This window comes from Anser brachyrhynchus (assembly GCF_964034855.1).
Source record: "Anser brachyrhynchus genome assembly, chromosome: 7".
In the NCBI taxonomy this organism is placed as follows: Eukaryota; Metazoa; Chordata; class Aves; order Anseriformes; family Anatidae; genus Anser; species Anser brachyrhynchus.
The window spans coordinates 8,151,142-8,176,370 of NC_137701.1; the positions used below are offsets into that span (position 1 = coordinate 8,151,142).

Genomic DNA, 25,229 nt, shown 5'->3' on the forward strand with positions numbered 1-25,229 from the left:
CTCTACTGGCTTCTGTGCATTGTTCACTTATACTGAAAACAGTTAGTTCTTAAAATTGTGCTTATTTAAAATGTTAACACGTACTGAAGTCCCAAACAAATACCCAATTAGAAATGAGGTACCTGTTCTGCATATTTACTCACACTCAAAGGATTAAATATCCGGTGCTTTGCTTTGAATCTGAAGTGGTTTCTTCCTGCATGAGTCCTACAAGGAGTTCATTTTTAATGAAGGATAAATATATCTGCTTATTTCATGCAAGTGCTGCTTTTTAGCTGTTAGCACGTCCTGGGAAAGGCAGTGGGAGCTCTCTGCATCACCCTGGCTGGGGGTCTCACGGTGGCTGCTTCGGTATTGCACATCAGCTGTAAATCGCATTGCTGATGCGTCAGACAAACCAGAAGCGATTAGGTTTTCCCACCTCTGGCTTGGTTGGGAAATGCTGACAGTAGTAAATACTTTGTTCCAGACAGTAAACTTAAGAAGATACGACTCAGGGGATGTGCAGGGAGCAAGTATTTGCAGTAATGAGGGCTCATTTATAAAGCGTTGCTTTATTGTGCTGACATTCGTATAGCTCCTTTTTAATGACATTTCATATTTAAAGGGTGTGCATGTACGGGAACCGATCCCTTGGCGTTTGTTTTACAGGGGCTAGACAGCATGGCAGAGGCCCCTGCCTGCTGCACGTGTGTTTGGGAGCTGGAGGAGGGCTCGCTGGAGCTCGGAGGTGCTCCCAGCTCCTAGCACAGATTTGCCGTTGGATTTTGCCACTTGCACGCCGCTGAGATTTGAGCTGCCTGTTCAGCTCTCGCTGGGAGCGTGATCGGGAAAACACCGTGGAGCCGAAGTAAAGGCAGAAGGTGTGGAAGCGGTTCAAGGATGGGCAGCCCCAGCCCTGGGCTGCTGCTTTCCTGACCTCTGCAGAGCAGCCGGGGCCACACGGCTCCTGCCAGCCATAGCTCCCCCTGTGCTTGCTCTTTTCACGTAGTCACTGCAGTGCGTCTTCCCCCAAAGGCAGTCCTGAGCCCCCATACCTTTGGGGTTCAGTGTGTCACACAATCACGGGGTTTTCTTTCCCAAAACATGAGCCTTTTTTGACCTGTTCAGTTGGCGAGCTGCTAAGTCCTGCTGATTAATTTAATCTGTCACCACCCTCTTTGATGCTGCAGCAGCTTAAAGTCAATGAGTTTATTAGGGAAGTGATGCTTGTCAGTTGTGTTGTGGTTTCGTTTAATTTAAAAGCTGTTGTTCCCATTATTTCCCTTCATACCTCCTGCCAATTACTGTTGATATTGCCAACATCAAGATCAAGGACCTACTTGCAGCAAAATATTTGCACTCACAAAAGCCATTGGAGAGCAAATATTTGAATTCTGTAAAGCTATGTTACTGCTTTTTTTCCTTCAACCACAAGCACTAATCTGCTGGCATTATTTGTGTTTTATACGACTTATTCATACTGCTTCGCTTGCTACTGTGAATTTCTCTCTTAATCCAAGTATAAAAGACAGTGCTTAGAGGTTTTAGGAATTGCAGTAATAAAGTCAAAGGCGTGTCTTCAGATTTTACATTGGAAAAACCACCAGCTGAAGCCCCGGTCTCTTTGCCTGTGTTTCAGCAGTCCCACCAGCCTCAGCAGAGCTGAGGGAAGTCAGGACTCATCCTGAGGGGACTGCCTGATGCCTCCGAACAAATCCAATAGCTATTTGGTTTGTAGTCTTGCAGCACTGGAACGGCAGCACCCAGGGGAAAAAAATCCATAGGCCCTGTTAGCTTTTCAAATTGTCAAAGATAGCAAATAGCCAGTGTTGGATCTTTCTTTTCTGCAGGGAATATGGTTGGGGTGTTTTGCCTTGCTAAGCAGCAAAGGTTCCTCGGTGCTTTTGTTGTTGACTCGAGCCGGCTGTGCCAACAATTAGTGCTGGTTACCTTGGAAACTGCTCTGCACCCTGCTGAGGATTTTGACAGGCACATTTTGACTGAAATTGCTTTGTTTTCCCAATTCTGCAAGCACACATGTAGCTAATCCTTTTGCTGTGCCCTGCCTGTGTTCCTTGCCTAAAAGGTAGCAAAATTAGTGAAACATATTATTTTGTCCTTCCCATCTGTTTGCATCTTTCTTTCTCCCTGTTTTAGCCTCAGCCCTCCGTGAGCATTAATTACCCTTTGCTTTAAACGAGCTCCCTGTTAATTTTCTTGGTCGGAGTCTGAGGGATGACATTGTGAATGCTTGGGAAGTTTCGACACAATTTTCAGTCTCCTCCCCTCTATCCCTCCTTCCTGTCATCCTTTTCCTTCAGTTTTCTCCTGGAGCATTTGGTGTGCTGTGCAGTTCCAGCACGTCGAACCTTGTTTATGCCCTGGACGAGTTCTGCTTTGCAGAGCCCAGCTGGCTCTGAAGATCTGCTGCCACCGTAGCGGGGTAAGATAGAGCTGCTGGCAGGATAAAGCCTCAAGGGGCAATGCTGCTCCTACCTGGGAAGGTGAAATCACGGGGCACCTGCCTGTGAGGCAGGAAGATGCTGTGGGCACAGCTCTTTGGGAGTTTCTCCCATCAAACCCAGCCTTCAGAATAACACCACTGCACTGCAGAGAGAGATGGGAGGTATAAAAGAGGTACTGCTGGATGGGAGCTGTCAGAGCCTGAGCAGTTCCATGGAGGAAGGGGTGTTCACAACCCATTTCCTCAATGGCTTGAGCCTGAGGTTATGGTAGCTTGAAAGAGGAGAAAGTGCCCGAGGCTGGAGGTGAGCCATTAGAAAGGGCACAAAGGGAACAGACACAGTGTGCATCGCTGCGCAGATCTGTCACAGATCTAATTTTTGCTCTCGCCATTACCATTTCCAGATATTTCTAAGTTTTCAGGAAATACTTGGTGAAAGCTCAGACACATTTTTAAAAGACTTGTGTGGCCATCCATACGTCTGTCACTGGGGCTGGTAAATCTGTGTGTTAAACAACTTAATGGACTGGAAAGGTTTCCTGGGAAATGAAAGTAATGTCAGTAATGGATTCAGGTGCCAGCGGAGACATCTGCAGTCCCTTGATGACTGCAGCAGCATCAATAAGAAATGAAGGAGGGCTTGGAAATGACATTTTGGCCTTCTACAGGGTCTGGTCCCAGATCTCTGGCTGCGGTAGCCATCCTCTGGTCTGTAACCTTGTAACCGAAAAGCCACCTAGGCTTTTGGGTACTGCACTGCCTGTAACCAACGTGGGAGACTCAGTCTGCGTCCTGTACCGTGAGCAGCTTGGTAAAAAGGAGCAGCATTTCACTCTGCAAGATTGCCAAGGGAAACTGTGCTGCTGCTCCTCTGTTGTGCTGGAGCCATAGCTGAGGCCCAGGTCTGTGCTGCCTTTAAGAAACATACTTTTGGTGTTACTTTCCACTTGTTATTGCTGTTTCTATGGCACAAGGCAGAATCAGCCAACGTCTACCTGGTTAAAGAGGGAAAATAAAACTCTACAACAAAACTCTCTCTAACGAAGCCAAAGCTTATAGGCTGTGAGGAATTTGCCTGGCATCCAGGCTGGCTAACTCTCCTTTTTCTTTTTCTTTTTCTTTTTTTTTTGTTCTTTTATCATTAGGCTTCCTTGAACTTTAACTGAACCATAAGGAAACTATGAACAGTCTCAATAGCTGCCCTGTGAGGATTTGACTTGCCCATTGGATCTGCTATTTATAGTGTCCATTAGTACAGAAATGTCTGTCCTTTTGCAGCAGTCATGTATAGCAAAAACACTGCTGTTCTGGCGAACTGCCTGTGCCTCCTGTGTCACCCAAAATATCCATCAACAGAGTGCTCAAAGTGAGCCTTTCTTGATTTTAAAAAGGAAAAAAAAAAACAACCAAAAAAAAAGAAAAAAAAAACACAGGCCATTATATTTTTGTGTGTTTATTCTGCATAGTCTGAAATGACCGTTTTTCAGGAGGCAACCTCTTACCCCCAGCAGCTTCTCCCTGGTGAACATAATGTTTGTCCCAGGCTAATTAAATCGGGAAGAGAGCTGAGAGGGCCTTGGAGAGCCCATCTGCACCCCAGAAGCAGGCTGGATGCATACAGGTATGAATTCTGTAACAAAAAATATCATTTTTAGTAGAGGTTTGTCTTACCTTGCTGGGAGGAGGCTTGTGGTAGCTTGGGGGATGGAGAGCAGGTGACCACGTGGGTTTTGTCTGGACGTACTCCAAGGTACTAAATCCGGTATGTGTTTGCATATTCTGTATCTGAGAAACTAATTGTAAATTATTGAAATTAAGTATAATTTTCATGTGAAAATAAGCTTACAAATGGGCTGGCGATCAGCGTGGGGCCTTTCGGAGCTGTGGCCTTCCCTGCGAAGCTCGCTGCTGTCCTCCACCCTTATCAAAGCAGTCAGGGCGATGTGCCTTCCTATTCTGAAAGAGCAGGGCCAGAGCAGGGGAACGCCACCTTTCAAAGGATGCTCTGTGGAGGGGAGGCTTGTTTCCTACCTGCACGTCCTGCCCGGGCAGGGTGCTGCAGCGCGCCAGCTGCGTGGTGAGGCATGGGAGAGGGCAGAGGCACCTGCAGGAAGAGGAAGGGCTGATCTGCAGGGCACGTTCTCCCCCTTTTCTCCTGTGTTGCTTGTGCTTTGCAGTCTGCGTCTGCCTCGCAACGCAGGGAATTGCCAGGACCTGTACGGATGGCAAGGAGCTGTTTGTGTGCGGTCCGTGCAACAGTCCGGGAGGGTTTGTAAAGTATCTGTTCCCTGTTCCTCACAAGAGGAACTGAGAGGTGCCATGAAGCATACCCAGCAAGCATTTAAGTGGGGGAAATTCAAAACCCCTGTATGAGGTACAGGACACTAGAAGGCAGCCGGGGAGAGTGATGGGTTTGAATCGACATGACTGTTCTTTGGTGCCTACGACTAGCTGCATGCATGGCTTGATTAAGTTGCTTGATTCGATCTACATAACAACAAAGTGGAATCTCATTAATTTACTGAGGGCACGTTGTGCACCAAAGGGACAGAGAAGCAGAGCTGCCATGCCCAGCCTCCTGCTGATGCAGACATCCGTATTGTGTAGTCCCTTTCGTGAATGTACCGAGCTCCATCTCAAAATCAGTCGAGTTTTCTTCCTTCTATGGGGAAATCTGTGCCAGAACTTCACACCCCTGAGAGCAGGAAAACATCTGATTTCTAGTCTGAATTTATCCTTGGCAAGTTTGTGCTCATTTATTCTTGGACTAACAGTTCTCTAAATCAGCTTATTTTTTCGTTGCTCGGTTGTGGCTCTGACATATTCATCCATCAACTCTCACTATTGGCTGCAGCCAATAACGCTGTATTGCAGTCCCTGCCCTCCTGGCGACCAGTCAAGAGGGAAGTGAATTGTAAGATATAAATACCAACAATTATGAATGTTCTTTGCCAGTGGGTTGTTTTTTTAATATCTCATTACGTACTCAGTTTGTGCAAGAGATTAACGTAGCATTTTGTTTTTAGACAAACATGACCGTGAAAGTCGAGTAACTTGCATCTATGCTTCCTGGGAGAAAAAAATCAGCTTTTCTAAAGGACAAATGAAGAGGAATAACTTCACATTAAAAGCACCAAGGAATTCTGCCAGAAAGAAATCACTATTAATGTAACGGGCAGCGTCCCTTGTTAGGATGGTTTCTGTAAAGTTACATCTAGGGCATTGATTTAAATATACTTCCCCTTCCTTCACCTGAAGGAAGCAGTAATGGGTGAGCAGAGAGCTTTTGTTTCTGTCCTTGGGGGGTTGATTAATGGGGGCTCTGTCCACCCGTGGGGTGGAGCAGCACCAAAGGGTTCCTCACCGCTCCTGGACCTGTTGCACACTGATGGTGGTGGGGAGGAGCAGAGCACAGGTCCCCTGGCAGCCAGCTCTGTCGATCACCCAGCGACTGGGAGCCACGACAGAGTCCCAGGTCCAGGTCTGCAAACCCGTCCTACGCTGCAGATGTTACCCACTGCAATCCGTTTGTGTGCTATTCGAGCTTTCCCTTGAAGAAAGCTTTATGTTGCAGTCTTAAAAGGGGTGAGGAGGACAAAGCGTACGTTTGTGTCGTATTGAAATGTTATTTGGTGCTTCTGTTTCAAGTCCCTCATCAGCATATCCTTAGATGTGTCTGGGAAGTGCCTTTATTGCCTCTTAACTGCGTGCTGATGGGGAGGAAATACCATCCAGAGTACACGTGAGAGTGACACTGACTCCATACATTAAATGTCAAGAAATCCCATTACTTGGCGGGCTGTTCTACCCCTGTCTGCAAAACAGTACATGGGGAAAAAAATTGCAAGGCATTTAATAAATGATCACCTTAAAATTTTGCAGTCTCTGCACATTGTCCCTAACAGACATAAGAAAGAGCATTTAATAACGATTTTTTGTGCATCTTCCTGCAAAGGCTAGCGTCCTGGTTTTCATAAATACTCAGCATTTTCCACTGACTATTTGGTCCTTCTATTTCATTTTTAATGATTTGCTTATATTTCAGGGAAAAGATTAACTTTTTCAAAATTGAGTCAGTCTCCATTCTTTATTTTTGAGCTAATTTTTGCAATTTAAGAAAAACATTCTAATTAGCATATTTTTGTTTTCTTTTTTCTGTTTTTTTTTTTTTTTTTCTGCTACCACAGAAGAAGTGTCTGCGAGGATAGTACAAGTAGTAACAGCTGAAGCTGTAGCAGTCCTAAAAGGTGAACAGGAAAAAGAAGCCCAGCACAAAGACCAGCCTGGACCACTACCTATAGGTAAAACAAGATGAAACGTATTGAAAATATCCTTGTGTCTGCAAATGTTATACGTATTTTAAAAAGAAAAATACAAGTGTGTATTCAAGTAGGTTATAGTCGTGGATAAAGTAAAGGACCACGTAATAGTGTTACCCTTGTTGCCCCAGTTCTTTGTGCCCCTTTGGCTGTCTCATTCACTCTGTGCTTGTAGCAGCAGCTTTCCACCTGGTGTCTGACTCCCGAGCGGAGCAGCTGCGACTGTAGTTGTCGTTGGTTTTATTATCGTTGTGTTTGGTGGGACCAAGCCATGCTCAGAGCCCCTGTGTGTTCAGCCCTGAGAGAAGAAGACTGAAGAAGAAGATGTCTGAAGAGGCAAAGATTACAGGAGGGGCATGTAAAAAGACAGCGAGGTTTTGCTGGTTGGTGGTAGCTGCTCCAGAAGATGGAGGAAGAGCATCTCGACAGGAAGCAAAGAGGGCACCATAGAAGGGGATGGGAGAGGGGATAGCGGTCAGCGGGGTGAGAGGGAGGGAGTGACAGTGGATAGAAGCAAATGCCAGTGGTCCAGACTGGGAGTGGTACCACTGCCACCGGTCCATGCTGCTTCCTCGTCCTCCTGCTGTCTCCTTTGTGGAACGTCTCTCCAAAATCCAAGTGTGTATGTATATGAGTAAGTATTCAGCACTTCATACCTACAGTGCTTCCTCACTGCCAGAAAACTTCCACAGTAGCCCTGAGCATGTACACCAAAGGCCAGAGAAAGGCCATACACTGTCCTCGGGTAGTGAATGTCTTGCAAGCCTTCCCCTGGGATAAGTTCTGCTGAGCGTGTGTATGTTGTGATCAAATCAGAATAATACCTTGTGGTATTTTCCCCACAGGCACTTCACTTTATTTGGTGCAGCAGCTGGACCCTGCTTAGGAATGAATTAAAGTCAATGAGTAATTAAAAATACTTGTTGTAAGTCTGGTTCCCAAGGTCTTCTGCTTCGTTGAATTAATTTTGAGCTGAAAGTACAGCAGAGAGATGTGTAGCTTGATAATTCCCTTCTTTACAAATGCTCGATATTACGTGAAAGACCCCAATTTCACAAAACATTTCATATATATTTAAGCCTTGAGTGCTTCACTGGGGCCTGCATGAAGCAAAATGAGTATTCAGTTACATCTGGTTAGGTAAGAGATTTTAAACATATTGGGAGAAGTACATCTACAGTTAGCAAATGCTGGTGTTGCAGTTCCTGTGGTCAGTCACTATTACATGAATGCAGCTGGAATTGCACTGTAATGAAGATAGAAATACTCTGTCCCAGGACAAGCAAATCTTAAGAATAAGTCACATAGGTCTGTCTTCCAAACCACATTGACATCAATAGAAAGGAAGCCAGGACAATTCTTCTGGGGCTTCTGAAATTGGCCTTTCTACGCTTGGAAAGAAGCCCTGAATCATAAACTTAGATGTGCTTGTTGAGAGGTGACATTTGTAACGCAGGCTGTAAAACAGACTTGTTACTTTTTTTCCCTTTTATTCTTTTTTTTTTTTTTTTTCAAAAAACACAGGTTAATTCCCAGTAGTGGATTTGGTTTTAAAGAAAAAAACATCTCAAAATGATTAGTATGAAATCAGATGCGGAGATTATGCTGAGTTCATTTAAGAAGCAGCTTGTACAGGATTTGTCGTGCTTCTATTGCAATCATTGGAAAAACATCATCTGGTTTCAGCATCTAGCCTTGTGACTGGGAATGAATCTAAAATGTAACCTAAGTGAATCTAAGATTTCACAGCACCTTGCTCAGCTGAATCATTAATAAGTCATGGCTGACATAAGTTCCTTGTGCTGATGTCTTTTGTATTTAGATGAGGAGTATTTGCATGTATTCTGTGATTAACCTTGAACTCAGTATCAAGAAAAGAAAAAAAGCTTGTAGAGTGTTTCTTGTTCATGTACTCAAGGTAAACTGAAGAGATTAGTTTCTCACCATTACAGTTAATCAGCCTGAATTTATAAAATCTCTCCTGCACAGATGCTGTTTTGTTGTTGCTTTGAATAACTGAAGGCTTTTTAAGTGGCAACACTGATCTAAACAATGATTTTGTTCTTCATTTCTGTGTTGTACTCTGTGACCAGAATTTTGAAAATAATGCATTTCATCTGAAAAAATAAATCCTTTTATTATAGCTTTAACAATCCAGGTAAAGAAGGGTCTCCTCCTGAAAATCCCTGGTGCAGCAGTCCCCATCAACTAATTCTCTCAGCTGGGCAGCACAGGCTGACTACAGCTTGTATCAAGCATTGATCTCCTGGGAATTAATTGCTGTATCTTGTTTTCATTGTTTGATTTGCAGCAGTCGAAGAGTCAGCCAACCTGCCTCCTTCCCCGCCTCCATCACCAGCTTCTGAGCAAACTGGAGCTCTGGAGGAAGGTAAGGGTCTCCCAGACCTTGCAGTGTACAGCTGTCAGCAGAGGGATGAGACATAAGTCTAAAGGAGGGGGAAATCAGAAAATGGTGATCCTTACTGTAGCTTCATGTGGAAAGATAAGGCATTCCCCCCAATAACTCCCCATCTGCAAACCAACTGCAATGCATGGATGAGGTAGACACATATGCACAGAGGTAACTGACAGCCTAAGTTAAGTACATCCATATTAAACAACAACAAAAAAAAATGGTGATGATAACTCTTTTATCTGTCACATGCAACATGAGCAAAGATGTCTGCTATCCCAGTGTGCTCACCAAAACTGTGATTCAATATAGGTAATTTTTGTTTTCTTAGGATTTGTTTGGCTTTTTCTTTTAATAGTCATTAACTTTGTATTTAGAATCTTAAATGCATGAAAGTGAGAAGATTCAGAGTTGGATCATTTTGTTGGTCTTCAGCCTGTAATTCATGCTTCAATGCCTACATGTATTGGGGGTTCTGTACGCAGAGTGTGGGAGTCAAATTCTAGTCTCACTAAGCAAATTTGTACTCTGTCCTGCACCATGAATATTCGGTTTCAGTAGCCCATGATCTCTGCATTTTCCTCCTCCTAAAATCCCCTTCAGCGAAGAACTTAAGCATTTGCTTAATTTTAAGAAGAAGTCTAAATCCCAGTGAAGTTGTCACAATGGTAAGGATATATGTCAATGCTTTGTTAGCAGCAAAAGAGTGCTGTGTCAAGGCCATCAGTATAAGAGACAGCAATATATCAATACTGAGCCATGTCTTATCAGTCTGAGGAAGGTATTTGGGTTCAGAATCTCCAGGGGACTGTCAGCTGAACTCTGCCATGTGAACAGCATTTTTGTGTTTCCATTTACTTCCCTCTTCATTTTTTTCTTTTTTTCAATAAGAGCATGGAAATAATTTATCATCATCTGCTGACCAAACTTTGTTAGTATTTTAATGCAGAGCTTCTATTAATTTTGCAAGTGGATAGTTCCTGCTTCGTGTGCTAACATAGTCTGACTCAGTTTATCAGGGCACTGCAATTCAGCATTTTCAATCCTTTGGTCATTTTTGAGATAATGCAATTACAGACTGTGCTAACAACAACATTTGACAGTCCACTGTACTGGAAATACCCAGCGTATGTGGTCAGTAACCAGGACATAAAATTTGATTCATTGTGTGGTTGGTTTTTGTGTATGTGTTTTGAATAAAATACTCCAATAATTCTTGACTTATCACCAAGAAGAAATGGCAATCAAAACTACTAACTGAAAAGGAAGGTAGTAGGGCATTAACAAATGCTTTTAGGATTGTTACCAAGGTTTTCCCCACTGTTTTCTGTTTTTGTAGAGTAATTCAGCATATGCTTTTTGATTTTTCCTATTACAATAAAGGGCTTGTTCTTCTGCTTCAGGCAAATGTCAAGGTTCTTCCATTACTCTTAGTTTAAGGTCAGCTTTAAGTATTGGCAGTATTATTTGTATGTATTTTAGGATTTTATGATGCAAACATATTGATTAATTGACAGGAGGTTAAAAACTGTCCCCTAGCACATCTTGCTGCTTAGTACCAAGACAAGAAGGTGGCAAAAAGCTATGTAACTTGACTTTATTATCAACTAGCTACAGGACTGTGGTGTTCCCAGTGTGTATATGACTCAGCACATCACTTAATGTTACTGTTTTTCTCCTTCCTTGCATGTAGAATTAATATAATAGCACTTCAGTTGCTTTTGCCCAAAGTATCAGTGTTGTCAACTTTTAGTGTAGTTAGTAAGCCAGAAGAAACACAAAATCTTGTGTTCTGCTCTGTGTTAGATGTCATCCTTATTTTCTGTGGGTAAGTGGAGCTTTTGCTGACTTGAGGGAGCCAGTCCTGTCATTTTGATTCAGGCAGAGCTCCCATTCGGGAGAGTTTACCTCATCAGGTTTTGACCCAATTTGTACTGTACCTGCTTCGGCCTTCTGTTTCCTATACCATCTGGCTATCCATCCCCATGTACCTTTACATTGTCTATCTTTCTGGTCAGTAGCATACAATTTATGAATTTAACTCAGTTCTAAAGTTGTTGAACAAGAAAAGGCGAGTATTTGATGTGTGTATCTGTCTCAGGCTTCCTTCATCCCTCTTCTCTCGGAGAACGTTTTCTAACACGCTTGTCAGTGTGTGTTGCATTGCACTGAATCCAAAGGAGACTTCCTTCAGTCATAGTCAGAAAGAAATCACTGCTGTAGACATGACAAAGGTGGATGTGGCCAGCCATGCAGCAAACACAAATTAAAAGGAAAAAAAAAAAAGGTAGAAAAGAGAGAGAGGTTTGTGGGTCAAGTGTATTTCATGAGAGTAAGGAGTCAGTGGATGTAGGTTTCATTCTTTCATTTGGCTGCAGAAAATCATTCAGATGAGCCTGTTCCTTTATACTGCTGCAGAAGGTAAGATAACTAATTTGCCCTATCGACATTATTTCATTTATTTCACCTACTGTAACATAATTTTACTCAGGAAATGAAATTTTCTCTAGCACTGTCTAATCCTTTTATCGGTTGTATCTGCTCATTCAGGGCTGATGCAGTGTTCTCTTGCAAACTTGGCATTTCTTTTGTGCTCTGCATCTTTTGACAATGGTTAGAAATGTCTTCATGTAAAAAATCTTCTAAATGTTACAAGATAGCAGGATGCCTTGAAGGACTGCCTTCCATTTAGAAATAGGTGTTTCAGGATAAGCTTTATGTACCAAATAAGAACACTGCAAATTGAAAGGAACCAAGTGTCCTAAAAAAAAATCCTTTTACAGTAAAAATTATTTCATGAAAGGCATTTTGAAAAGATACCTGGAAGCTCAAGCTGAATTATCCTTTGTGAGAAGTGATTTTAATCTTGGTCTTTAGAATACACTGGGAATTTTTCCCACACTTTGACATGGAAACTATTAGAAGGGACTACAACAGCAAAGGAATTTTCTTGTTGCAGAAATAAAAGCATATACTTCTTTAAAGAATGAATTGTCATGTTAATGGAATTATCTGCAGTAAGTTTGCAGATATCTTTATTGAAAGTGATAAATGATGTAGATGTGTGATAGACACAGACATAATAGCTCCAGCTAGACTTTGCACTACTAATGATTTTGGCCCATCACATTTCTGTGCATTGAGCATCTTTACTGTTGTCATTTGCTGTAGTGTTAAGGAGCAGAGGCAGCGCTTGGTTGTTTTAGTGTGCTTTTTTCCCCCCCGCAACCCATGCAGAAGCAATTTCCAGCCCTGTTTGCGTCAATATAGAGAAGTCCTGGAGTTCCATCTTCATTCTTGGCGCATTTTACTTTTGAAGAGTCCCTGGATAAATACGACCTACAGCTGGAAGGAGAGCCTCCCGTTTTCCATTTGCACCTCCATCTCCATAATGCACCGCCTCCTCCTTCCCTGTTCTACTTCTGGCCTCTTCAACCTCTCTTCTTTCTTCCACAATGCACCAGTTCCAGCAGAAGAGATGGCAAGTGCATCGCACCGCTTTCTGCTCTTGCTCGCAGTGATACATAAACTAGCATGAGGGCACCCTGCACAGAAGTGGGAGTTGTAGTCTTGAATGTTCTCAGGTCTAGGAGGAAGCTGACTTCTGGTCTGTCACATGCTGAGACACAGCTTCACCCTCTGGAACGAGCCTTTTGCAAACAGTGAGTCACCTCAAATCTGTCACTGAATTTTGTAGAAGCTTATATAGAAAAGAAATCTGCAGGTTTTGCATTGCACGTGGATTAAGATGTGAAGATGCTTTGCTGCAACCTTATTGCTCTTAAGTACTAGGAAAAAGGCAGGGAGCTCAGGTTCAGTCCTGTGTTTAGCATCTCCTATTTCAGTGCTCTGCAGAGCTGCCTGCTCAGCAGAGACAGGTGATGGCTTATCTTTCCACACCTAACTTTTAAACATGCATCAACCACTGAATCTGTGGTTTAGATTCCACTGCAAGGGTGAAGCCTCTAAATTATCCGTAGTTCAAGGCGCTCTTTGTCCCCTGAAAGAAATTGTGAAAATAGTTCTCTTAAGTTCTATGGGGCAGTATTTGTGTATGTGCACAGATGTGCATAGCATACATTCATTCCTGGCCCACCTCCGGGCTGTCACAGATTCTTAAACTTGGATAATCATCCTTTGGCAGCGCGATGAGACATGTTGGAGCTTCTAATATTACATTTGATGAATATACATATATTTTTCTGCATTGATTGAGCCTTACTGGGTTGAAGTTACAGCATCCTTTTCCAAGGCGGAAGAAGCAGATGTCATTACACTACAGGACACTTGCTGCCACATTGCTGAAGAAAGCAGAGGGTGCCTTTTTATTTAAAGACACAGATGTTGTCTTGTTCTGGTGTGCTCTAGAAAGAAACTTGAAACTTACTGTTATATTCCAAGAAGAAGCTCAGAGCTCTTATAGATGGAATTGGTTTGGTCACAATATGCAACCTGATGATACAGATGGTTAAAAATCACCTTCCAAGACTTGGGTAATGGCAATAACAGCAGCAGTCATGAGCTTTCTTGGTTCGGGGTCTCACAGAGATGTGGTTAATGTCGGTTTTACTGTCTGTGTTAGAGCCTTGCTTTCTGAGTCAGTGTTTTGGATCTGAGAGGAAGGTTTTGGAAGCTCTTTAAGTTGTAATTGCTTGGAGAAAGGCCAGGGACACTGAGCATGGACTCCTTTTTGCAGCTAGTAGGAAATCCAGAGGGTTAGCAGCAGCAGCTGCTAAAGGCACCAAGAAGTCACAGAGAAGGGACTTTAAATGTATTTTCTCTAGGATTAGAAGTTTTTAGTTTTTCATGGCTCAGTTAGGAGTCTGAGAGTGCCTTAGCTTGCACAAGCTCTCAGGTCTCCCCTTCAGGTGTGTATGGGTCAGATGGCAGGCCATTCACTTTAATTGTGCTCTATTTTTTTCGTTGTCTTAGAAAAACAAACCCAAGCTCCCCCTCGCTGTAGCTGTCAGTAGCTGGTGTAGTCCTGAAATGATTAAGTGATTATCTGTGATGCTGCAGTGACGGGTGAATAAAGCTGTCATTCTGAAGTATTGGCAAACTCAGAGGTGGGAGCTAGTTCACCAACAGAAATATGACACAACAGCATCAAATACAGGACTAACAGCGTGCTGTGAGCAGCTCTGCATGGCCTTTTTCAGGAAAAAAGGTAGCTAGCAATTAGAGGAAGGGTTGTTTGTTTGGTTTTTTCTTTGTTTAAATGATACTTAGTTATAGGAAAAGGAAAGAAGTAAGATTGAAATAGATATAAATGAGAAATAAGATCGTCACTGACAAAAAGCAAACCACTTCCAATTAAAGGACTTTTTTTTTTTTCATTTACGTCTTCAAGTACCTCACCCAATGACTGCAAAGGATACAAGTGTGTCAGGATACTTCAGAAGTTTCTAAAACAGTCACTCCAGCTGTAAAATACATATGATTCTCAATGCAAGTTGTGGTTTGTGTACAATATGTATTCCTCTAAATACTGAGTGAATAGTCTTGAAATGCATTTATTTCAGTAGGTTTCCAGTGCCCAAACCCTGCAGGAAGTGCCACACACACGGCCCCCATGTTAAAATGCACTGCCCATGCCTCCATCCAGCATCAGTTTGCAGCTTGCCTGGTTTCATCCACTCTGCAGTATGACACAGTGGCTAGTGTTGCTAGTGCATGCGTCCATCCTGTCTTGTCTTGTCTCTGTCTGTCTGTCTGTCCTGCAGTTTTTGTCTGTGTGTGTCTATTTGTAGATGAAGGGGCGGAGGATAAGGTGGGACCGCTACACCACTGCCCCGGCTGCGGGCCCGCTGCCAGCAGGGAGTGGTGTAAACGCCTGGCCCCCTCCATCTCAGTGTCTGTGCCTGATGATGAGCCCTACAATTCGGATGAGGAGTACTATGAACACCCTTTGTTCAGCTCGGAGTGGACTGGCTCTAGTACACATCCCAGTGCCACAGTGAAGAGCACAGAGGTCTTGTTGGGCCATGATGAAGGTGAACTGAGCATGGTCCCATTTTGTTCCTCTTCCCCTCTCCCCACCTGCCATCCATTCCATTATATATGTGCCTGGGGTTGCTGCTTTCTGGGGAGGGAAGATGTGTGTTGTCCCCACACGGAAATGATGCCCCCTCCAGAGTCTCTCCATCTCAAAGCAGAGCTGCAGCATGAGCCATGAATGCAGCTTTGGGGTCAATGAAACCATGGTCCCTGCTCAAACAGGGCTCTCAGGCTACTGGCCTGGCTTAGAGCAGACGCGAAAGGAGCAGCTAGTTAAAAGAAGCATACGATCATTTGTTCTGTGCCAGAGAACCACTGCCAAGAACAGTGCAGAATAGACCAAAAGATTGTTACTGGAGGTAAGTCAGCTGAGTTGGTAACACAATGGGAAAAACCTCATGCCTATACCAGAGTTAGCAGTGGAAGATCTTTAATTCTCCACTAGGCAAAGGAAAACAACGTTTTCCCCAGTACACACTGGTGACTTAAGGCAGTGCTGGGTCATGTTTGATCTCTGGTTATTTTGTGGCTGCACCCAGTAAAACTCTGTCAACTGACTGCAAACAAGGCAGACATTTTAAGAAGTTCACTGTTACTGTGTTTCTGTACCCCCTCTTTCTATGGCCTGAGCACATCAGTAAGTATTATTTTAGCTGTGGGGGTTACATAAAAGTCAAATGTTTTTTGAGGGATCAAGGGAGAATCTATTTCAGTGACTAGCAGGAATTCTGACTTCTTATCCAAGCAAAATGGATCATGTTTCATCACACAGCATTTGATTAACTCAATCCTGGGACACAGGAGGTTAAGTTAAAAACAGTACTGAATTCTGTAGGGATTTGTGCCTGAGGACAGTAGAGGTATGTGACTCAAAGAGCTCAGTGGGGCATTTCAAGAAAACCAGAGTTGTCCAGAGTTAATAGGATAACGTAGCCCAGCACTGCAGCAGCACCAGAATGAGATCAATGCTAATAACTGCATATTGTTCATGTCAGGATGTCTGCCTGAAGCTGGGGGAGACAGAAAATGGCAGGAGCGGCCTTGCTATAGCTGGGTGCCTGTATCTGTAATGAAAACTTTCCTGCACTATTTAGTTCAGGAGCAGCATCGATTTCAGTCATATGCCTCCATGTCTAGTGAAATTGGAAAATAGGAAATAAACTGGTTTATCAGTGAAGAGGTAGGCATTATGAACCCCCCCCCCCCCTCCTCACTTGCTGCTTGTGCGTAAGCAGTCTGTTTGGCACAAAAGAGTCTGCTGCCCAAAGGGAGTCTCTGTAGGATTCCTTTATTAAGGCACCGATAGCTTACTGCCATAACATGGAAAAAAAGGATATGATTCAGTTGGTACAAATGAGGTAAGTATGTTTTCAGGAGAAAAATATCATTGGAATACTGAATACTTAATCTAAGGTGAGGCAGAGCTAGGAGCAGGTGCAGGGGAACGTGAGAAGGATGTCCAGCTCCGATCAGCAGTCTGCCTAGGCAGTTAGCTGACAGCAGCCAGCAGCATTTGCTTAGAGAAAACACAGGAGCAGTGCAGTCCTGTAACGATGCTTTCCCCAAGGATGTGCTGAGATTCCAGTTTGCAGCTTGGAGATGATGTCTTTTTTCCAGTTTCTGAGCTCAGGCAAACTTTTAATATCCATAGCAGTGTTTATGTGTGTTTAGTTGTTTGCCTCTGTAGATGTGTGCTTATCCATTCTAGAAAACACTTTCGTCTGCAGCTATTGCCAGGGCTTTTACGGCAACTGCAGTGAAGTCCACTTACTTCATGCAAGTTCTTTTTCAATGTTTCTTTTCTTTTTAGTGTCTATATTCTCAAAATGTTTATCTGATGAGCTGTAATAATACTGAGAGAATCACAATGTTCCCTTTGCATTGGTATTCAGGATGGGATTAATCTCTCCTGATTTTAACCATTTCAGAGCTCTGTACCTCTATGCATAATAAGTTGCCAAAATGGGTATCTAACATAACTAAGATGATTCGACCTCCTAAGGCTTTTTCTTCCACCACGCTAGAGGAAACCTAGACAATTCTTTGCACTGGATGCCTAACCTTTAGACATTTCAAGCTAGGTATGCAGAGCTTTCAGCTAATAAAAAAATAATGGAAGGGAATTATTTCTGCTTTGGTGAGTAATTAGTTATAATCACGTGGCATTGAGTGAAGTAACTGCCATAAAGATAAAATGAGACGCTTTATTTATTTTTAACTGAAGGGAATGCACACAACTACATAAAATTGGAAAAAGAGAAGTAAAGCAAGTTATTTGTGTAGGGGCCTCTTGTAGCTGGATACCTGCTGTTGTGCTAGGCTGCTTTTACAGTCTGCCTTTGAGTAAATATCCCTGTGACACTCAGGCATTGGTTCAGTTCTGATTCTGAATCTTTTGGCTTCTGTGCATTTAAGATACAGCATCTAGCCCTAATTACATGTTTACATGTTATTAATAATATTGTATTTAACATAGTGGTATTTTCTTAGCCTCAGATAGTTTTTATGTTCTGTTAATCACTTTCTAAAGGCCATAACTGAAGTGGGTGGTTGATTGGCTAGTTTGAGCAGCCACTTCCAGATTCAAAACCACTTCATTCGCAGTCTGATTCGGCAAAATCCTTAAACATGGGACGTACTTAAAAACCCAGAGAGGTCATCAGGTTGACTTCAGATTGGCTGGTGGTCAGCTACTTAAGTATTTTGCTGAATCGAAGATTTCACGCTTAATACTACTTTCCAGTCAGAGGGGACACCAATGGAGCAAAGTAATATTCGGTCTGAATAGCAATGACAAGACTTCAGTCCAGAAAGGAGACTTTCTGCCATGGCGAGAGTAGAATGAAGACCACTGTTGGCACTAGTATACTGATCCTAACAGCCTGTAGGCTGAGTAATGTGTTCCAGAAATTCAGATGAACAAATAGTTATATTGCACTCACTGATTTCTCTAATTTAATTGGTGATGAGGAGCCTGGGGGCTAATGAGGGAGACAGAAAAGCAAATGAAGAGTCCTTGTGTTAAACCTGTGATTTGCACATAGAGTTCAGACCTCATGCAGCCTAAGGGAGAAACGGTTTATAAACCCATTCAGTGTAAGAATCTTGGCTGAATTCTTGTGAAACCGTTAGTTACCAGCTATGTTCAGGGCTTATTAAGGCTGTTCAAGTGGCTGAATGTTTTGCCAAATCCAGGACAGACTTGCTGGCATTTAGCAGTCATTATCACCAAGGTCAATGGAAAGAAATTAATGACTCATACCTTCCCCCACCTCAACTGAATGTCTTGTACTGGATTAAACAGCACATCTATCAGAAAAAAATCAGCATACTTTCTGTGCGCATTGATGCATTGGTGTTGTCAGAGCCATCCATCATTCAATATCATCTCCATTTGCAATGAATATTTGACTCACAGCCATTTTTGGAAGAGGTATACCTATAAAACACTTTCAGCTCTCATCTTAGAGCATAAATATGCTTTGCTGGGGGAGAGGGCTTTTTGTGTTTTTTCTTTTTTTTCCCTTGGGAAAATTCAGTTCCATTGTGATTAAAATGGGCTGGATTCTAGCAAACCTTTGACACACGAATCTAAATTGTTCAGAGCTGAAAGTGTTATGTAAAACCAGTCCTGTTGAGCTTTGTGCTTGGTGTTTACTGTTGGTGTTGATGTCGCCTCCTTTTTCCATCCCCAAGAAGAAGAACCAGTAGAGAGTCCGATGGCTGTGGAAGCGAAACCTGCTGCTCTTCCTGGGAAGCAAGCGGGGAAAGAGCACGGGCCTGCTGAGCCTTCAGACCAGGCCAGGGGCCTCGGTGAGGGTCAGCCGGAATCTGGTTTGGAGGCCAAAGTGTGTCACGAAGACAAAGTGCCAAGTGTGGCATCCAGCAGGGCGAGCGTAACAGTTGTGGCGGAAACGCCTCTGAAAGACACATCCCCTTCCTTGGCCGAGGAAGGTGTGTCCTCCCTAGGATTGCATGCGTTTGCTGCCAGTGAATCCTCCAGCTTTCTCCAGTGCTTTCTGAGGCTGCTTCATTTCCTGTTCTTCCCATTAATCAGTATGACTGCTCTTGTTATTATGCTTGAAGAGTGTGTAGCAGATACTATGATTGCATAGGTGCTGTATGACAACATGGTTTCCCACCACTGCAGCTGATTCCTGATTTTTTTTTTTACTTTGCCATGATACAAATGCTTTGCAGCTAAGCTGATTCCTCTGCGCAAGGCTTTTTCCCCCCATCTCAGATGTTTGCCAGTCACATTGCTAATCTGTGTATATTTTTTTTTGGTGCAGAGATTCATCTGCTTTTCTTTCAAAAAGTAGATTTATTGACTTTGACTATGACATAAAGAGGCTTAAACTGTAGAAATGTTTTCATTTGCAGCGTGCAGTATTTTTTTGTGTGTGTGCTTCAGCATTCTGGTTTAGCTTCCCTAAAGCTATTGCTTCTTATGTCATATCCTTGCCATTCATTGCAGTCCACCCCTTCTCTCCTTGATCATTGCCAGAACTCTGATTTTTTTGTGTGCCTTGCCTTATTACAAATGTTTAACTTGGCTGGAGTGCCCTGCTCAGGCAAAAACCCATCACTTCCACGGAGATATTTGCCTTTTGTATGAAGCTCAGGATTGGGTGCATTAAGTTCTGATCTGGTTCCTAGGGCAAGCAATTCCAAGCAATTGTTTTTCAGTACATGAGAACTAGGCTTCAAGATAGGCCTTTCAAGGGTGTTTCTCATTAGTCAGTGCAACAAGGTGTAAAGACGCATTATATGGAGTAGTGAAGTACCTGACTAAGAAGTGCCATGTGTGGGAGGCTGGTTTTTGGGCTGGCCCAGCTAAAGAAGATCAAATTCCCTTGGCAATCAGAATATATTTTGATGCCATTGGTCTTGTTCATTGGCACTACATTAGGAGGCATGATAGATAGAATACATAAGAAAAATCAGTATGTAGCTCATTAATTTCTGTGAAACAAGGATAAAATCAGCTCAGTGGCCTTGTTTCTATACTTCATAGGGTTTGCAAGTCAACAAATTTGAAAGCATAAAAGATTAAAATTACTATAGTTGTAGAATTCTGATGGGTTTTTTTGGTAACCACAGAGTGTAGAATGGCAGTAGCTTTTTGACTAAATGTTAACATATGCAAATATTTAAAGAATGACCAATATTTTGATATTAATTATTCTTAAAACTTCATATTTGTCTGAGTCAGAAGATGGCTCCATGGTCTTCAAATCACATATGAGGATATTCAGATTTGGCATAATGCTTATTGTGACAAGTTTTAGGGGAAAAAAAATCTTTTCTTTCTTTTTTTTTTTTTGCAGATTACTGCAGAAAGTTCTACCACATTCTGTAGTACCTCTTTGTGTTTTTTATATATGATAGGAATCATTGTTTTCCATAGGATATTAAAAAAGAACATGCTATTAATGATTAACAAAGCATGGATGAAAAAACTTAACTAGGTATTACTCCATACAAATATAGTGGCAGGTTGTAAGTATAGCATTTTTAGTTTTAAATTAACTTGATTGGGGTCTGTGCTACAGTCATTGAAACATGCCCAGTATTCTTTGACTACAGTTGAAGATGGCTGACAGTTTTGAAGATGAGGCCTTTGAGATCTGTGACTGTTAATGGCTCTGCTGATGATTTATTCATGCCAGGTTCATTACAGACCTTACTAAAGCAAATCTAGCATAAGCTTCGTAGTCCAGTGGAACATACCAATGAAGTGAGGATTATTTCTGGTTTTATTTTTGTATACAAACCGTGAAGATGAAGTCACATGAAATCATCTCATTTCAGTGGTCACATATTTAGATGTGTACAACTCACATTTTCACTATAGGACATCATATATTGAAAGGAAACTAGGACTTAATGCCTTAGAGCAGATTTCTATGTGGAAAGCCTCGCTGCATGTTTGCATCTTTCTCCCTCTCCTTTCCATCATTCATACCAAGATGTTGTGTACGCCACATGACTGCCTGCCTGTAAGTGCTTTAAATAATTGTGTTATAAAACCCAAACAAACTACTTCAGATTTACTTGCAGCCACGAAGATGGAATTCCGTGTCCAGGAGGGCACGTGCCCTTTCACAACAGAACCGTTAGATACAAAGCAACAGGAATCTGGAAAAGACAGTAAGACTGAGCAACCTAAACATGATGCCTTAGTTCCACAGCCAGCAAAAACAGAGGATAAAAAGGATTCACAGAGCAAAGACAAAGAAAAAACGCCTTCACATCCAACAGAACAGATCTCGGAAACTGATTTACAGAAGAAAGGGGAAGCCAGTTTTGCAGAACCTGCCTCCAAGCTTCCTGGTTTTCAAGAACAAAAGGACTTGCCATCTGAACTGCCTAAAGGGAGCAAAACAGAAGAAAGGACTGCAGATGTGCCCTCATCATCCAACCAAATTATGTCTATGACATTTAGAGATGACCTTAAAGATGTCCAAGATCTTGCCATCAGCCATGAGGGAAGTTCTCTGATGCTGTCAGAACCCAAGGCAGAGGCAGCCAAAAGTGAACTACCTTCAGGCCCATCTCCTGCTGTCCCCCAGGAGCTTCCTCTCAAAGACAGTTACAAAACAAAACAGGAACCCACTGACCAACTGTTTGCCAAAGATCTCGCTAAAGATGAACAGATCCACAGAGACATGACCCTAGCTCTGCATGAAGAAGTAGCTATAGATGGCCTGAAAACACCAAGTGCCCAGAAAATCCCTGCATGGGGTGAGGAAAAGGACATGACTAAGGAGGAGAGTGATGAGGAAGAAAGGTATGACTTCTATGATAAAGGGGAGGCTCGAATATTAGACGATGGTAAATTTACCACAAAACCTGAAGTTAAGACCCTTTCCCAAGACAAAGCAGACTTTCAAAAGGATGCTGAAGCTAAAATGTCATCTGATCTTTTCAAAGCAGAAAAAGAAATGGACCAAAGTGGGCTTCCAGCAACAGTAGACATGAAAAAAGATGTGCAGCCAAGCACAGAGGTATCCCCAGGCAAGTTAAGCCCTGAACTGACCCTTGAGAAAACAACAGAGCACCCTGATACCACACAGTTATCCCAAACAACAGAGAAGACCCCTGAGGCACAAAGTTTAACCACAGATAAGGCTCCTCTAGAACCTTCTCAAGAGAAAGATGTTAAAAAGGATACCAAGGATGATAAGACAAGTGTTTCGGCTACTCATGAAATGAAAGCAGAAGTGGATCGATCAGGAATGTCGAAGTATTTTGAAACCTCTGCACTAAAAGAGGAAGCCTTCAAAGCAGACGCTCTGAAACAAGGCAGTGATTACTATGAGCTAAGCGACACTAAAGAGAGTGCGTATGAGCCTTATCAGACAGGTCGTCTAATACCTGAAGACAAAGAGGAAGAGGAGGAAGAATTACAGACAGAATTGGGCCAGCAGCAAGGTATGCCTGCTCATGAAATAGGGTACAGTACCCTGGCTCAGAGCTATACACCAGACAAATCTGAAGAACCAAGTTCCCCAACAGAACGAATGTTCACTATTGACCCCAAAGTCTATGGGGACAAACGAGAGCTCCACAGTAAAAATAAAGATGACCTAACTCTGAGCAGGAGCCTGGGACTTGGGGGGAGATCTGCAATTGAACAGAGAAGTATGTCTATTAACCTGCCCATGTCCTGCCTGGATTCTATAGCTCTAGGATTTAGCTTTGGCCGCGCACATGATCTTTCTCCCCTGGCTTCGGATATTCTAACCAATACTAGTGGCAGTATGGATGAAGGTGACGACTACTTGCCAGCAACCACACCAGCATTAGAGAAGGCCCCTTGCTTCCCCATTGATAGTAGAGAGGAAGATGAGCACATTGAAGAAGAAAAAGCAATGGCAGAAGAAAAAGTCCAGCCTGAGACTTCGGTTGAATCGCCTTTCCCAGCCAAAGATTATTACAAAAATGGGGCTGTCTTGGCTCCTGACCTGCCTGAAATGTTAGACCTAGCAGGGACAAGATCTAGATTAGCATCTGTGAGTGCAGATGCCGAGGCGGCGCAAAAGAAGTCAGTTCCTTCTGACACTGTTTTGGAAGACAGCAGCGCAGCCCTGCCACCTGTGACAGATGAAAACCATGTAACTCTAAAAGCTGAAAGCCAGCTAGAAGACTTGGGCTACTGTGTTTTCAATAAGTACACAGTCCCACTCCCTTCTCCAGTTCAGGACAGTGAGAATTTAACAAGCGAAACCTGTCCCTTTTATGAAGGCACAGATGAAAAATTGAGACGCAGCCTAGCTCCTGACCTGTCCTTAATAGAAGTGAAGCTGGCAGCAGCTGAAAAATCGAAAGAAGAATTCCTCAGTGAAAAAGATTTAGCTCAGCATGCCGCTGGTGAGTCCGTTCTGGGGAGGGACTTTGAGCAGGAGAAGAAAGAGAAGCTGGATACTGTGCTAGAAAAAAGTGAAGATCAAATTGACTCTAAAGAGGTCTATCCCATTAAAGGTGCAGAGTCAGAGAGGACAAGACCTGAGGCAATCTTAGAAATGAAAGAAGAAAGTGTTGCTGACAAAGTTCATGTGCCTGCTGATACAACGTATGACAGAATATTGTCTACAGAGGTAACAACAGAAAAAGATGCTGTTTCCTTCTTGATGGAGGAGAAGACTCTTAGTGTTGTTCCTGAAATGGCTGAGATAGAAGCTCCAGTAAAACCAGATTACAATGCTATAAAGCATGATTTGGAAGTGGCTGCAAGGAGAGCCGACCAAGAATATCAGAGTCAGTTAGAAAGTAAGATCAGTGAAGGTTCTCTCCCTTCAGGGAAGGACAAAACCCCTGTTAAAAGAGCAGGGCCTGAACCCAAAGAAACTCAACAGAAAGATCAGACCATCTTGTCCAGAGAAGCAAAGGATGCAGATGTACTTTCCAAGACGGAGCCTACTTACGTGAAGGACAGCACCAAACTGTCTGAAACAGAAATTAAGGAAAAAGTAGCTAAGCCCGATCTTGTACATCAAGAGGCAGTTGATAAAGAGGAATCTTATGAATCTAGTGGAGAGCATGATCAAGCCCAGGAAGGTTTGAACGGAGAACCCTTGAAACAAGAGGATATCAAAGGAGAACCTCCAAAACCTACTGTGTCTGGGGAAGAGGTGACTGCACAGTTGCCAGCAAAGGAGCCTTCTCTGGAGCTCCTCCTTCCAAAAACTGAGCCTCCCCAAGAAGAGCCTGCTGAGATTCAGATGGAGACCATACCACAGCCTACAGAGGAAATTGAAAAGATTCCTGATACAGCTGTGAAACCTACAGAAATCCAAACACTGCTGCCATCCGAAGTGACAGCTGGGGCCGCAAGAAGGGAAGAACATGAGGAAGAAGAGGTAGAAGGGGGACAAGAAGAAAAAGAAGAGGATAAACAGCATCTTATACCAGAAATGCCCCAAGAAATGGACCTTGGGAAACCTACCGGTGAAGAAATGCTAGCCAAGGTTTGCCCAGAAGCACTACCTGAACTCAAAGGCATTATTGAATCCGTGGTGACAGTAGAGGATGACTTTATCACAGTGGTGCAGACAACCGTTGATGAGGGTGAATCTGCGTCTCACAGTGTACGCTTCGCTGCTACCCAGCAGGAAGACATCGAAACTGTGGACTCCCAGGCTGAAGAGGAGCTGGAGGTTGAGGAAGTGGCTGACATTCAAGCTGAGCCCAAGGAGGGCTCCCCAGAAGCTCCTGCTTCACCCGAGAGAGAAGAAATCTTGCTCACCGACTACAAAACAGAGACGTGTGATGATTACAAAGATGAAACAACAATCGACGACTCCATCATGGACACAGACAGTCTCTGGGCAGATACTCAAGGTGTGCATTATCCTTTTTGTTTTGTGTGTTAAATATTTTTGCTTCCAAATCATAATGATCAAAAAGCAAAGTTACTGTAATAGTAACAGTAATCTCAGCATGTTTCAAAAAAATATTAAATAGCCTGCTTTTTTTTCTTTTATTAATCCGTCTGCTCGGTCTTCAACTATTTTTACGCTGCATCCGCTGCAGTATTGTTAACATTTGT

General features: G+C 43.0%; 1 protein-coding gene across 37 annotated transcripts in view; it reads left to right on the forward strand.

Moving 5' to 3' along the window:
• MAP2 (microtubule associated protein 2) overlaps positions 1-25,229 on the forward strand; it is a 197,919-nt gene that overhangs the window by 140,511 nt on the left and 32,179 nt on the right. For 12 of the 37 annotated variants that reach the window (XM_080598978.1, XM_080598984.1, XM_080598980.1 and 9 more), the window contains 2 exons: positions 6,634-6,747; positions 9,077-9,154. In XM_080598978.1, coding sequence (XP_080455104.1) covers positions 6,634-6,747; positions 9,077-9,154 — 192 coding nt within the window. Of the gene's footprint in view, positions 1-6,633; positions 6,748-9,076; positions 9,155-18,871; positions 19,130-21,226; positions 25,022-25,229 lie in introns of all 37 variants that reach the window. The other 25 variants (XM_080598970.1, XM_080598959.1, XM_080598987.1 and 22 more) reach the window with 5 other exon arrangements.